Here is a 15,000-nt window from a genome sequence, read left to right on the forward strand (position 1 = left end):
GGCTGACCTTTAGAAAATACAGTAAACACAAATGCACCGCATTCTCATTAATTTAAGTTTGTCTCTCTGCCACAGATTTAGCCGAGCAGATTGGTATTTACTCTGCGTTTGCCTCAGTCTAAGAAAACCCAGCTAGTCAAACATACCCTTTCTACCACGAGTGCATTCCGATCGTCATGTGAATGTGAGCGCACAAAGCCAAGCGGAAGATGATTAAAAATGATCAGGACAGATGAATCGAGATGAGGATCCAAGAATAATGCTAATGCTTTTAGTGCCTATGTTCCTTTATGTTACACGGACAGCTTTACGTCAAAGAGGCCGCAAAGGAAGCTGAACCTTCTTTTGAACGAAAAACACAACAGACAGATGTAGATGAGACTGTAATTTTACATGGAAGGGAGGATTTGTTCTGCAGTTAGCATGCGCTAGTTTGAGGCTGCGGCCGCTTTGTCTCCTTTCCTTTTTTGAGCAAGAATAACAAGCTTTGAATTCCTGTCTTAAATCAAAGGAAGTAGATCTTTCTAAATATGTTAGATAAATGAGGGCCAGCCTTAGGTCAGTAATAATGAGGGGTATGTATGGATTTGTCTGGGTGATTATCTGTAATGGCAGTATCACTGAGCGCCACGGTGCTTACGCATCACTGATCCGCTCAGTGGGAGTGACCTCACCTATGAGATCTCCACTTCCTGTGCCGGTGGACCCACCCACCCTGTGCCACTGGCTGGGTGCATCTGTCTAATTAGAATATCTTCACTTGTCAGCAATTCTGGCAAGGTATCATTTTCCCTAATTTGCTCGGTTTAGACTGGGGAAATATATGAACCTTAAAAAATGCACTGATTGGAAAGGAATTAATTCCCACAATGCCGTGCTCGGTCATGCAGGAGCAGGAACGGCCGCTCTGCCAGTCTTAATGTTGCCGATGCTAGAGCTCGCAATTTTACCATGTCATAACAGTAAGTGGGCAAGCTGTGGAATCTCTCTCTCTCTCGCCCATCACCCAAGCCCCTCCGTGAGCTAACAAAAGGCCTCAGGTCCTGGGGAGTGGAAATGAAAGCGGCCAGGCGATCTGAGAGCGTAATTTGCTTGTCAATACATTTCCCTCGGCCGACAGCGCACGCACACACGGCCGCTTGTCAGCGCGCATCCCAACACAGCGAGTAATTTCACTCAATGCATCCCTGACAGATTGGCCCTCGTCTGCAAGTCACCAGAGAAAAGCTGCTCAAACTATTCCCCAGACCGCATGCCTCTCTTCATTAAGACCCTCGCAGGGTTCGGGATGAGCCGGGCATGGCCTCCAAACAATGGCTCCATCCCCCAGTGTCGCCTTCCTATTAGAAGTGACACCTCTCACCCCCGGGCGGAAATTGTGTTCAGATTGTAGCCGTATGGCTAGGCGGTCTAAGAGGAATTATCCTAATTCTACAAAAGAATTCGATTTTATTTTTTGTCTCTTTGAATTGCCGTCTAATTTGCCAGGGTACAAGATCACCTTACATCAATTGCTTGGAGGAAAACAATTTCCTTAAAGCCATTCTCTCCTTGATATATTGTTTTGCCATTGAGTTCTATACAAATCTGAAGTTAACTTGCGAGGAGCCTGTTTTTCATCATTGGAAGCAGGCTTGTGGGTTTAAGCTGTTCTAAAGTAAAGCATCATGGGATAAAACATAACATCTGTGTCCTCCTCGTGGCATATAATAGATGGAGCAAACACAAATGGGACCTACTGACCCCCCCTCATTTTCTCTCGGTTTTCTCCTAGCTCTCATGTTCTTCACTTTTTTCTTAGCATTCTTTTTAAACATTCGTTTTTTTATTTTCTTATTTTAATGGCATAGCCTTTGGCGGGATTAGTTTTCTGATTTGTGTATGCAGTGATTGTAAAACATTATGTACAAAATTAGGGACAGAACTATTCCATAACTAGACTCTCCTTTTTAACTTGAACAGTCAGATGGGAAGCCAACAGTAGTTGAAACAAACTTGAAAACTTACTTTACTTAGAAAGGTGGCTAAAAACATTGATTCAAGTACGACATTCAGAGAAGGCCAAAAAGACGGGGAAACGTTAATATAATGAGGAAAATACAATTGCACAATCACAAAAAATTCCCCTCCGGGTGGGTTTACTCAGAGGATACCCCGCAGCCAAAAAAGAGTTGGTCATTTTCTGCATTTTTTCCTTTATCTTTTTTTAATTGAGGATGCATAGGGAAAAAGTCACATTTATTAACACATTTATAAATTGAAAACTTTCCGAACCTCCTCAGGATTTTTTTTCTTTTAGATTTGTCACACTTTTACATCAATGCAACCCTGGTTATAAGACTGAGTACTGACTTTACATTCCACTTATTCTCTCTTTTTAAAAAAAAAAAGGTCCCGCATCTATTACTTCAGAGTTTGACTCATTTAAGACCCGACCGGTGCTTCAAAGCAATGTTCAGGGTCAGAGAAACTTCTGGGACATGCGGGAACAGAGGAAATACTGCGTTATCTTATGTTTGGATGCTCATCTCTCAGCATTCCAGATGTGTGTGGCGAGCACGGCTTTCTGCCACGGCTAACAAGTGGAGCACGTTTGACTATGAGCTGCAGAAATGAGAGCGAACAGCTGCCGGTGTGATTGAGGAGGAGAGAAGAGAAGAGAGAGAAGGAGTGGAGCGTGCTGTTTGAGGCAGACTCCAGAGACGTAGCCAGAAGACGAGAGGCGGTGTGAGCGCAGGGCAGAGGTGCTGATGGGAGGGATAGGTGGACATCTGGATGGATAGATGGGTGGGTAGAATTGTAAAACAGAAGATCAGATGGACGGAGATAGTCAAGTAAACAAGAGAGAGTGTAGGTTCAAGCTCCTGGGTTAATATTAGTGTGGGCATACTTTCGCACGCTTGTATGCGAGGAACGCTTCAAGTTAGTGAAGCAATGTAAGGAAAGATAAAAAAGAGGATGGGTTGAGATGGCGGAGGGAAGGGGAGAAATGAGCGAGGGTGCAGGCTGAGCGCCAACAGATGGGACAGATGTCTGGCCATACTGGAAAGCATTGGCGCAGAGCGCTAGCGCGCCCCTGCTTCCCTTTTCTGACATCTGGGCCAGCCTGGGTCAGCCCGCCTGCCTTGGGCAATGAGCCTGGACAAGCCTTGTGGCAAACGGCGCCCTAATGCTACTGAAATGGCAGAGCCGCCCATGCGGCAGTAACGCAGTACTCTCCCCATGTAACCATTCTCAGCTGTGCCCATACAGAGAGGGGAAAAGGACATACACACAAGCGTCTTAGTGTATGTAGTTTAGTGTGTGTAGTGTGTTTATGTTTTGACGTATGATAATGTAGCAGTGGGGTTTTTTTTGGCTTTGTGGATTCGTTTCAGCGAGCTCAGACTGGGGCCTATGCGGATAAGTTAGCGAAAGAGTCATGCACCATTATAGCTAGAAGCAGTAAAATTGGCTAAATCTGCCACTGTATTTCACAGCATCTGCCAGAGAGCAGTCGGCCCCTCTCTTTAAGAACAAACAAGAGACTGAAGTTGGTTTTTTTGTGTGTGTGGTGGGATATTTGTCCGTTGCGTGTGCTCCCATTGCTAAAAGCTCAAATTCAGTGCTGTTTTATGGGCCATTTCATTTTGCAGTTTCATTCTGTTAGTTCACATGGTCAAATATTCAGAAAATATAAACATAAATCCTGTCAACCTGGAAGGTATAGTGCATTATTCACACAAACTCGTTTTGCACTGCAGTAAAAGAGAATATGTGGTGAAAAGTGTGAATTTATCAGCATTAAAGGAACAGTTCACTCAAATATGAACATACTGTCATCATTTACTCTCCATCATGTTATTGACTTTCTTTCTTCTGCAGAACACAAAAGAAGATATTTTGTAGAATGTCGGTAACAGAACAACACTGACCCCCATTTACTTCCATTCCAAATTTTTCAAAATATTTTATTTTGTGTTCCACAGAAGAAAGAGTTATATACAGGTTTGGAGCAACGTGAGGGTAAATAAATGAGATTTTTCTATTTTTGGGTGAACTAACAGCTTTTAAGTAAGAACTGTTGTATGGTGATCTTACATCGAAAATGTTTTTATGACAGTCGAAACAATTAATACACAGCAATGTGTCCCCCGTGTGAATGACCCCATAGCATTTTTACGATTTGATTAACGAAAAGCTCAACCTTTCGCAACCCTTCTTTTTCAGTTTATAAACAGTTTATCCCAAATGTGTACATACCTCTACGCAGAGGTACAACGAAAGCGTCCAGAAGCAGAGTGCTGATGCGTCCAGAAGCTCGGCCTGAAAGCGTCAAGTAATCTGGATGATCTGCAATACTGTTGTTGCAGGCAGAAACAGCGAACCCTCTCATTTAACCTCATCCGTCTCCAGAGGGGTTGCTTTTAATTATCAAAGGCTAACGGTGTGACCTTGGGTCGGACCCCACTCATTTTAAATCCACGGACTGTGAGATGGGCTTGGCTCAGATGCGCGAGGGCGAGGGAGGGAGGGAGGGAGGGAGGTAGAAGACATTAGTAGAGTTGTGTATGTGTGCGTCGCTCGAAGTGTCAGGACTGCGGGCGAGAGAATTGAAAAGCCCCATTTCCAGAGCCTCTCTCTCTCTAACTAAGCTGTATAGCAGCGAGTCATTTAATGCTCAAGTGGACAAAGGTATTACCTGAGTCACTGGGGTGGATCAGACCTTTTCTCTGCAGGCCTTTCTGAAACCACATGCTGAGAGCGGCTCAACATCTATGCCTCTCTTTTTCTCTACCTCGCTTTTGGCCTCTCTAGTGTTCTGTCCCCATCGGCTCCCATTTCCTCAAAGCCAGCAGCTCCAGTACACACTGTAATAGCTCTCCACTGTGTCAGATTGCTGCTTGTACACCGCTCTGTATGTCTGTTGGTGTTAGCACACGTGTGTATGTGTGTGTATTGAGGTAAGATTCGAAGTGTTTGTCCGGAAGAATAAGGCACAACATAGTTCCACAAAGGGTAACGTACAGTCAGCCATCATTAAAATAAATCTAGACAGATTGATCCTGACCCCAGATTTTAAGCATTTTAACCTTGTTTAAACAAAAAAATGAACTGCAGAATGCATCGATTCGCCAATTAGAATCAAGTGTCCCAGACAGCTGAGAAATAAAAGAACGTAATGGTCTTGTAAAAATCCTGCTGAAATGTGACCTTTCACTCCTCATTTTTGAAACAGAAATAGTGGAAGCTATATAATTATAGCTAGATTTAAACCAGGCCCACATTACATGCGGTTTTCTGGCTTTCTGTCACTATGAATTGAGACGGTAGATAGTATTAACTCCAGTGTTCAGCCTGAAGGATGATGGGATTGATCAAGCTCAGCGTCTTAGTTTTGTAGGGCAGGGGGCATGAGGCCAGCTCGTCCCAGCTGCCCTTTTCCCTGCTCGGCCATTGACTTTCAGCATGACCCTCATTAGCGTTGGCCCGGTCTGCTGTGGAGACCCTGCAGTATGGCCGGAGGAGAGGGAGAGGAGGCCCGATGGAGCAGCTTCGCTTTACCCTGCTCTTGCCCTTCAGACACTACGGAATGTGTCCTCACCACCACATCAGCATTTCCCCCCTTTCTCTGTCTCTCTATACATGTCTCTCTTGCCCTTTCAAATATTTTAGTAACAAACTTTTTGGCAAACAATATTCTCATATATTTAATAGTCACCTATAATACACAAAACGTAAAATAAAAAGAAAGAAAATGATTATTAATATGAATTTTAAGCATATAAGTAAATGTAAACAATATACTGATAATGATTAGAGATAATGAAATATTTTTTTCTTTTTAACCATCAAATTGTTTTTCCTTTGTACAGTCTAGAATATCTGCATCTTCCTTTTTCCTGCCCTTGACAATGAGAAGTGCTCTAAATGTCGCACCTCTGTGTCCTAACCCACAGTAGTATTTATTGTTCTTTGCTGTGTCTTCTGGCTGATAGGGTCCCAACCCCTTTACACCTAACCCTGTGACTTTGACCCGCTTATTAAGGCTCACAAAAGACAGACCGACTGGCTCTAATTTGAAGCAAAGGCCAATTACGCTCTTTTTCCGGAACAATAAAGTTCTTCCCACACGAGGTCAGAGTCCTTCTGCCCATCCACAGCAGAGCTGTTAACAAACATCTGTCCAGCAGACGGATGCGAGAGCTTCTCTCTGCCTCTTTCCCTTTTATTAAAATTCACACAGACCAGACACATAGACAAAAAGTAGAGAAAAGGTATCAATTGTGTTTTTAACTTCACAGGACAAAGACATTCTGTTTTGTCTATGTTTATATGACCGGCGAGCGGTGCTATCACTGTGTGAACCTAATCAGCCTGCCGTTTCCGCTGCCCGTGCGCTGCCGGTTGCCCCGGGTCTCCTGCAGAAGAATGACCCTTTTGTGCGGAATTAATGTGCAAGCGTTTAACTTCGGTACCAGAGAGCATTTTAGTGTTTATATCTCTTGATACATGTAGACACAAAGCGCTTTGTCTGGGTTCAGGTTTTTCTGTCTGAGTGGTTGAGGTGGGACGGGCCACTGATGCTGGTGCCACTTTTTCCATCTCAGACAAATGGAGTCCTTATGTAGAGCTGTAAGGAAAGGAAATGAGAGCAGGGAGAGGGCATACACGCGCCCGGGTACGTATGCGTGAAAAACCCCTCTGTGCTTTTTTCTGCTTTAAAATACAACGACTGTGGCTGTAAAAACAAATGAAGAATAGTGACTGCTATTTTTGGCAAGGATCGAAAATTGGCCTAAATGTTGCCATTGTAGTTTCGGGGTCGAGTAAGAACTGCCAGAGTAGCAAGAGTGCAATTTTCTGTGTCACTCAGTCCAAGGTGATTATGAAATGAGCTTAGTTTGATCCAGGGTCAGAATTGTATGTTTTAGTAAGGGACAATAGTAGACCCTCAGGATTGAGTCACAGAGGCAATTTTTATAACCATGATATGCAGCAGATCACGCATTAATTTGTTAAATACAAGTGAATAAACTAAAATGCAATGCATTTTCAAGCTGTTAAAAATACAGAATAATATCAAATATCTACTTGTAAGTCACTTTGGATGAAATGAATAAATGTAAATACAAAAGCTGTTGTAAAAATTGCACAAATTATCTAGAAAACATTTTATGTAATAAACTAGTTCATGTGTTAACTCAACTCAACTCACCTTTATTTATATAGCGCTTTATACAATTTTCATTGTTACAAAGCAGCTGTACATGAGACATATTGACTATAAGCAAAACAATTAAAGTCGTACCTGTAAAAACAAGAAAAAGTTGAAAACACAGAAGACAGACACACCCACATACAAAACACTCCACACACACGATATGCACACGTACTAACACACATAGACATAGACACACACACACGGACGGATTAGATGGATGTTAGATTACATAAACACTGTTCACATTTTTATTGCCTTAAATATTTTTACAATATTTTACAATAATTTTGTGAAATTTTGTTGTTGTTATTTATAAAAATAAAATAAATTATAAAAAAATGTTTAACTTATTTTGACAAGATAAAAACAATATATAAAAAAAAAAAAGTTGAACAAAAAAATGACAATGTAGCTCTATAAAGCTATGTAAATAAAATATAGCTAAAGATTTTAATGTTTTATTCACGTAGCATGCAGTGTTGTTGTTATTTGAAAAAAAAAAAGAGTTTTACGTGAGCTACACTTACAAATAAAAACATAAGAATTCACTATGAGGGTATTTTTGCTTTCCCATTGTATGTATCTGAATTATGTTACTAACAGTGACATTATTGCCACGTGCGCTGGTTAGTTTTAAAACGGCTGAATGTTTGACACTCCTGCTTAACGCGAGAGACAAAAGACAATACAAGCATTAACCTGCCCGCTGATCAATATTTGCCTGAGGGAAAGCAGAAGTGCATATAGCTCTCCTCTCCTTAGAGAGCATGAAATAGTAGGATCGTTCTCCGCATCTGTGAATAATGCACAGCACTAAAACAAATGTCAATACTTGTTGTACGGTTTGCATTGAATCGTCTCTTTTGATCAAACGCTACTTTTGTTTTTTTACGGTACATTTGTACTTTTATTCTTTTTGTCTGCCTGGTGTGTGGGTTCGAAGTCAAAGTCATTCTCAATAGGTTATGACAGATGATCAGTCTCAGAGCTGAAGTCTAGACCTCTCACACACACTTTCCGCGCTCGCTTCCGATAAATGATTGACACGTAGCGCTGAATCCTTACAGCTGGAAGGTTGCTGATGAGAAAAAGCGTGCTGACTGCGGGCCAATGAAAATAAGCAGGAGAACATACATTTCTTTATGTCAGGTTTCCTGTCATAATGAGCGTCTTTGATAAACCGACTAATGGAAACCCGACAACGTTAAGTTTGTGTAACTTTGTTTAAGGGAACGTGTCCTGTGCAAAAGAAGTAGCGTAACTCAGGTGTCTGTGTTGCCTGTGCAGTCTGTGACTCATAAAGGTGCCAATTAAAGTAAAAGAGGTTTACTGGGGAAAGAGAGGGGAAGGAAATCAGATCTAGAGAGGGAGCAAGTCTGCGAATCTTGTGTGATGAGTGGAAAAAAATGTCTCCATGTCTCTTGTATGCGTGCCATCGCTGTGTGGTTTTTCTCCCGGGATCCAAGCTTTGATATACAGTTAGACCTTTGATGCAGCTTCTGTGTCGGGATGGAAAGAGAAAAAGAAATGCAGAAGGGAGAAAGAGAGAGAGAGAGAGGAGAAAAGAGAGAAAAAAGGCTTTGAATGGTGTCTGGCTTTGGATGTTAACGCCTTGTGGGTTGTGTCTCTCCGTACAGCAACTCTACGCCGCCCAGCTGGCCAGCATGCAGGTCTCTCCAGGAGCCAAGATGCCCCCGCTGCCTCAACTCCCTAATTCTGGTGGGCCCATCTCCCCCTCTGGCTTGAAGAATGAGAAGAGAGCTTGTACCCCCCTCACTCAAATAAAGGTACGGTCCCTGCCTGGTCTGTTACAGTTGGAGTGGTGCTTGACCGATATTCTCAGCTTCCTCTGTTCAGTAAATCTGCTGTGGTAGGTGCTGTGGCGAGGGCTCGGCGCTGGTTCTCCTCTCCATCCGAGCCCATCAATCTGAGCTGCTTTTACAAGGCACCAGCTCTCTGAAGCAGAACTCTGTGGACAGGGTTGCTATGGCTCTCTCTGCCCCCGAAGAGCAATTTTTGGAACACGCCACTCGGTTTCTCATCAAAGACACTGGCCCTATTTTTTTTTACTTTGAACTTGGACAGAACAAAGACAATGACATCAGCGGCACATAATCTAAATATATTGATGAGGCTACAATGATGTGATGATTTTCTCTTTTGTTTCTTTTATAAGATTAACAGTAGGGGACTCGCAGCACATGGCTCTTTTCCATCGGTTTTCAGCTCAGAGCGGAGGCCGTATGCATCATGGTCCTGTGGCTGTAACTTAAAACACTCGCACATTTGGAAAAGTTTAGGTTAATATCACAATAGAGCGGAGGATAAATCATTGAGCTGAACGGTAGTGTGTGCGTACTGCTGTATGCGGTTTGCTCAGCTCGGCTGCTCCTCCGGGGCTTTTGGAGCTGTGCCCTTGGAGAGCACTACCACATATCAACATCTCAGCCTCTTTTCAGAGCAGACGCTAAATCGTTGGAAATTACACTGAGCCTATGTTCAACCGCATAGTCGGATGGGCATTTTTAGACATGCAGAGTCATCGCTGTTAGCCGCCAGCTCTGAATCTAATCGGTTAATTGACTCGTGTTGAACGAGGTTCCTAATGTTAATATTGATAAAAGATGTTGCGTGATTTTTTCCCCGTTAGCTCCATATGTAGATATTTTGTGCTTAATTAGATAGCAATCTGTTTGTTTGTCTAGTTGAAGCATAATTGAACGACAAACTGTTATTGGCAGTCAGATTTTTAAAGAGCTGGGGGCAGTCTCTGTATGTGGCCCATCTGTTTGGACACTGCCAGCGAAATCTTTTTCAAGCCTAGATAGACTTGGAGAGGTTTACAGTTAAACTGAACTGCTAAAACGGCGATTGCTAACTAGTTGTTGTTTTATAAGATGTGTTTAACGTGATGAAATTACTTAAAAGTTACCTAAAAAGTCATTTTAGGTGGATGATGCTTCTGAGCTTTAGTGGTTTCACTCATGAAGTCGTTACAATTTATACATCATCATCATCATCATAAAAATCAATGCAGCAATCTGCAACTTTTTTTGGTTAAGATTGAACAAAAAATTGTTAGAGCATCAAAACTGTCTCCTTAACGTGTATTTTACAGATTTCTTTGTTTTATTTTATAGAATTTTCACGTATTTTTGAAATACGGTATAAAAAAGTTAATTACAGAAATAAACAAATCGGTGTAAAATAACATGAAATACATTTCATATTTTACTTAACACATTTTTTTTGGTGCCCCAACTGATGGAATATTACAGTTTCTTATGGGATTTTAAATAAAAATGTTTTTATTTATAATCTGAGCTAAAATTTTGTGGGAAATCTCATGTAAAGAGAAGTGCATACAGTAACCTTCAAATTTATGAAATTATTAATTATTATCATTTTTACATCTAGTTACGGATTGCAGCTTTAACTTTCATTCAAATTTTTTACAATTTTACACATAAAAAAATATTAGTTACTGAGCAAGTACATAAAAAACAATGTTCTCCTTACCTTACACTTTTAAAACAGTAATTTTACTGAAATGTTTCGTTTTATTTTACAGAATTAACATAATTTTTAAATATGGTAAAAAGGCATAGTTATATTATAATTTTTTTACATTTAGTTATGGATTGTAGTTTTAACTTTAATTCTAAACTTTTACAGTTTTACCCATAAAAATTATTAAAAAATAAATAGATTTTTTTATTTTACTACATTTAATTAGACCATCTTGAATCTTTTCTCCTCACAAGGCCAATGAGACAGATCCCTACATGTGTTTTTCCGCACTCGTTTATAGTAATAGTTATATGTTTATCCACATTTTCCTTAAGCTCACCCCTGTCTTATTAAATTGGTTTAAAACAGGCTGAATTATTCGTTAACCGTTTCTCCAAGCCTGAGAGCAGGTGAGAAGATAAAGATGTGTGCCCAGACAGAGTGGGTTTTAATTATCCTGAACAAAGCCTGGCCCTCACTCCGCTGAGGAGCTACAGCATGGCACAGAGCCTGGCCATTAATACAGAACCCATGTCTTGGAGGAGTTGGACTAATTAGTCTACAGTAATAGCCTCTTGTGCATTGTCTTTTATGTGAGATGGAAAGCATCTCTCTGTTGGGCGTCCCTGTTTTAACAGAAGCTTTGTGTCGTTTATGTACAGGAGGAGGGAACGCAGCCTCTCAACCTCTCCGCCCGACCCAAAACAGCTGAGCCGGTCAAATCTCCCACATCCCCAACACAAAGTCTCTTCCCAGGCAGCAAGAGCAGCCCGAACAGTCTGTCTAAGAGCGGAGGAATCCCCAGCCCCATCGGAGGAATAGGTCGCGGCTCATCTCTGGGTAAAACTTTCATGTTTCATAATTATAACGATTCTCACGCTAGACTCCCGACTCACAATCTCTCTTAGATGCAGCCATTTTAACTGCTTTAGTATAGAGCAGCGGATATCATTGCTGTATGTTTTCAAAGCTTGTAGGTCATCTCTAATATTAAGATTTTTTTTTCGGAAGCTGCTACTAACTGTTACTAAAAACAGTCTTTCATTAAAACGACACTGTGTTGTTGAGCAGCTTTCATTTCCCTCCTTCTCTTGGAGTTCGGCTTTGAACACAGGCTTGGTGTTTGTTTTTCCATACTATTTCCGAGATTTAACTGCCATCCCGCCTCACCTCACTTTGATCCACTAATTACAGAAAGGCGACACACACTGAGATTGCTCGCTTAGTTTCATGCTCCCCCCACACACAGTGTTGGCCACACTTACAGTACGCACATGCAGACTGTACGCACAGAGCCTGATAACAAGACCTCCTATATTTTGTGTTTCCCAATATGGCCTTAAAAAAGTACTGTACGGGGTTTACAGGGGGATGTGGAAGAGTGGTTCCAGACTAATAAGAATGCTAGGTGTAATTCAAAATAATAGTTATAATCTTTTATAATGTCATTTTTTATTTTATAAACATGTTTTGTGAAACCTTTAGAATGAGACTGACATGGATCTTTTGTCTTCACGAGTGTAAAGTTACTAATCTGCATCATTTTTGATGTTTGTCCGCATTTATTATATTAGAGAGAGATCATTTACTCACCCTCGTGTCATAAAAACCTGTATGACTTTCTTCCTCAGAGCACAAAAGAAGATATTTTGAAGAATTTTGGTAACTGAACATCATTGGCCCCCATTGACCTCCATTGTATGGACAAAGCACAGACATTTCTCAAAATATCGCATACAGGTTTTAAATGACATGAGAGTGAACATTCCCTTTATTAGACTCGGTTTTGTGTATAATTATGTATAAATGTGTATAATATTGAAGTGAAGCCACAATTCAAGCACTTTAGTTGCTGTTTTTTTGCGCATTAACCAAACGATTCATCCCTGCAGATATCCTGTCCAGCCTGAACTCAACAGCATTGTTTGGAGATCAGGACGCGGTGATGAAGGCCATCCAGGAGGCGAGGAAGATGAGAGAGCAGATACAGAGAGAGCAGCTGCTGCATCATCAGCAAGGAATGGATGCCAAGCTCTCTGCCCTCACCGGCATGAGTCTGAACAACTGCAGGGTTGATAAGGTGAGTTCCGTCACAACAACATCTTCTCTTCCAGCTCCTTTCGCATAAAAGGGCACGACAACAGCCGAAGCTCAAGGACTTGAGCCCACAGTGTTTTTTCAGACATGATCTTTAAAACCAATCAAGGCCTTTGAAGGCCGTCCAAAGGAGTGTCTTTGATTGGCATTGGCAGGGTAGATGGCGGATGAGCGCGTGTTTGCGTTTGCGAGCGAGGACCATCGTGGTCCTCTGGTGCCCGGCCTGCGCGGGTTCAAACTGTGATGTCTCTGCCCAATTAAAGCATTCAGGCGGTCCTCTTCAGCCCCTGGTGTGGGACAGGCCCACTTTGTACGGGGAGCGTGCGTTCTCTTAGGGATTCCTTTTAAAAATATCTTCAATCAATGAGTCAATCAAGGAGCAAAAAAACAGACACCGCTACCATCTGATTGATGCCATGGTGCCAGTTGGCTGTGAGACACAGGCAGGAACCGGGAGTGGAAGTTCATTAATATTTCAGCACTTGATTACTTTTAACCAGCATCTTAAAGTAGGCCAATGTATATGTAAAAAAAGTAGAGGGGCTATTTTTTAAACAAACTCCAGGCGAAAGACATGCGCCCAAATGCGGGTGGCCAAGTGTGTGCTCCGTAAAGAACGTGATCCCACCCCGATGAGACAAACAGCAGTGGCGTTCCGCTTAAAGCTTCAGATTCCCACCAGCTATTCTTGAATTCTGAGTCTTTTTTTTGTTTATTGTAGTTGTTTCTCCCAGCAATTTACTGTACCTCTTTACTGCCCACAAAAGCATTGTAGAAGCCATAATCTTGTTTTCTCAAACACAATGCTCAACTCTAAGCCATTATAAATGGAGATATCACCTAAGCTACTGCATTACGCACCATTCTTCGGAGATTTCACGCTCTTTGTCTGTGTCCTTTGAATGTGGGTACGGTATGTGAACGTGCAGCCGTCACCTGTGGCTGTCTCCCTCCCTTCCCATTTCTTCATTCTACCTCCACCAGCCTCAACTCATCCTCTCCAGCGCTCTTTAACTCCCAAACTCGCTGCGGGGTTAGCTTATGGTCAGCCAAAGACGAGAATATGCCGCTACATGACATGAATGTTGCGCCAACAATTGCTGAAAAGAAACGTTTGTCAACAGGCAGCACACACCTATGCCTGCATTGTTCTTACCAGGCAGAGCTTAACGCTTTCTTTCTTCCCTTTTGTTCGGGCCCGGGTTTTGTCTTCGCATGATTGTGAGGCCCTCCTTTTCACGTGGTTACTTGGGCGGCTCGGCTCAGGTGAGCCTGGTGAATGTTTTTCCTGTGTCTCTTCCCCACCCCCACCGACCCCCTCCCTCCCTCCATAAGCCCCATGCCCTGGAGAAAAAGACATTAAGCTTCAGGCTAAATGTGTTTTCCCTGAAGGACTTTGATGTAAGGGCAAGGTAATTCTGGGCAGCTGACGGTGCAAAGATCCGCTGTCTTTGACAGGAGCACAGGAGGGAACAACAAATAATAATTAGGTGTTCTATCACCGTGAAAATATGACTGGTATGTTTGGATTATCATTGTTGCTATGGGTTATTGCGCACATCACATAGACCCCTTCCATTGAAGTCAATCAGGCATCGTTCACAAAGACTTGCTTTGCCTTTATTTCTTTCTCCTCATCTCAGTTTGAAGTTGCTCCCGTATCTCAGAATATAACTTTTTATGACCTTTACCGTAAAATCCCGAAGAAGAAATGGCAAACTTCTTTTGTACTGTAACGTCTCTCAGAGGCCTGTCTGCATCTGATGATATCATAAAGGCAGTTCCACCACAGTCTGTTGCTAGGCCAAACAGATTTATTCATCTCACAAACAACCAGAAGCCAAACAGAAGCTCTTTTCCACTTCATTCAGTATGCTCCAAACGCCCCTGAAATTTGAACTGTTCGCTAATTCTAACACAGCCGTTAATAATTCCCAATGTACTCTATGAAATATTGCTCAGTTATTCAGTATTGTTACATAACATCCAAAAATACTTCATTAACATTAGCCAGCGAAAAGGGGCAATGCCCTTTACCCATATCTTTCTAACGGGACACTTTACATGTCATGGAGGACAGCTACTTACAGCAATGCACAAAACGGTAATGAACTGTCCGTTGTATATCACGGGAGTCGGACAGTCGGCCCGTGCCGCTGCTCGCGCCTGTAAGTGTTCCAGATAAAAGC

The 15,000-nt window shown here is 42.1% G+C and overlaps 1 protein-coding gene across 13 annotated transcripts in view; it reads left to right on the forward strand.

The window, feature by feature from the left end:
- Window positions 1-15,000, forward strand: part of sox6 (SRY-box transcription factor 6) — a 158,406-nt gene that overhangs the window by 121,406 nt on the left and 22,000 nt on the right. For all 13 annotated transcript variants that reach the window (XM_057333222.1, XM_057333230.1, XM_057333205.1 and 10 more), the window contains 3 exons: window positions 8,842-8,991; window positions 11,377-11,554; window positions 12,607-12,794. In XM_057333222.1, coding sequence (XP_057189205.1) covers window positions 8,842-8,991; window positions 11,377-11,554; window positions 12,607-12,794 — 516 coding nt within the window. The remainder of the gene's footprint in view (window positions 1-8,841; window positions 8,992-11,376; window positions 11,555-12,606; window positions 12,795-15,000) is intronic.

Source organism: Triplophysa rosa, linkage group LG1 (assembly GCF_024868665.1).
Source record: "Triplophysa rosa linkage group LG1, Trosa_1v2, whole genome shotgun sequence".
Classification (NCBI taxonomy): Eukaryota; Metazoa; Chordata; class Actinopteri; order Cypriniformes; family Nemacheilidae; genus Triplophysa; species Triplophysa rosa.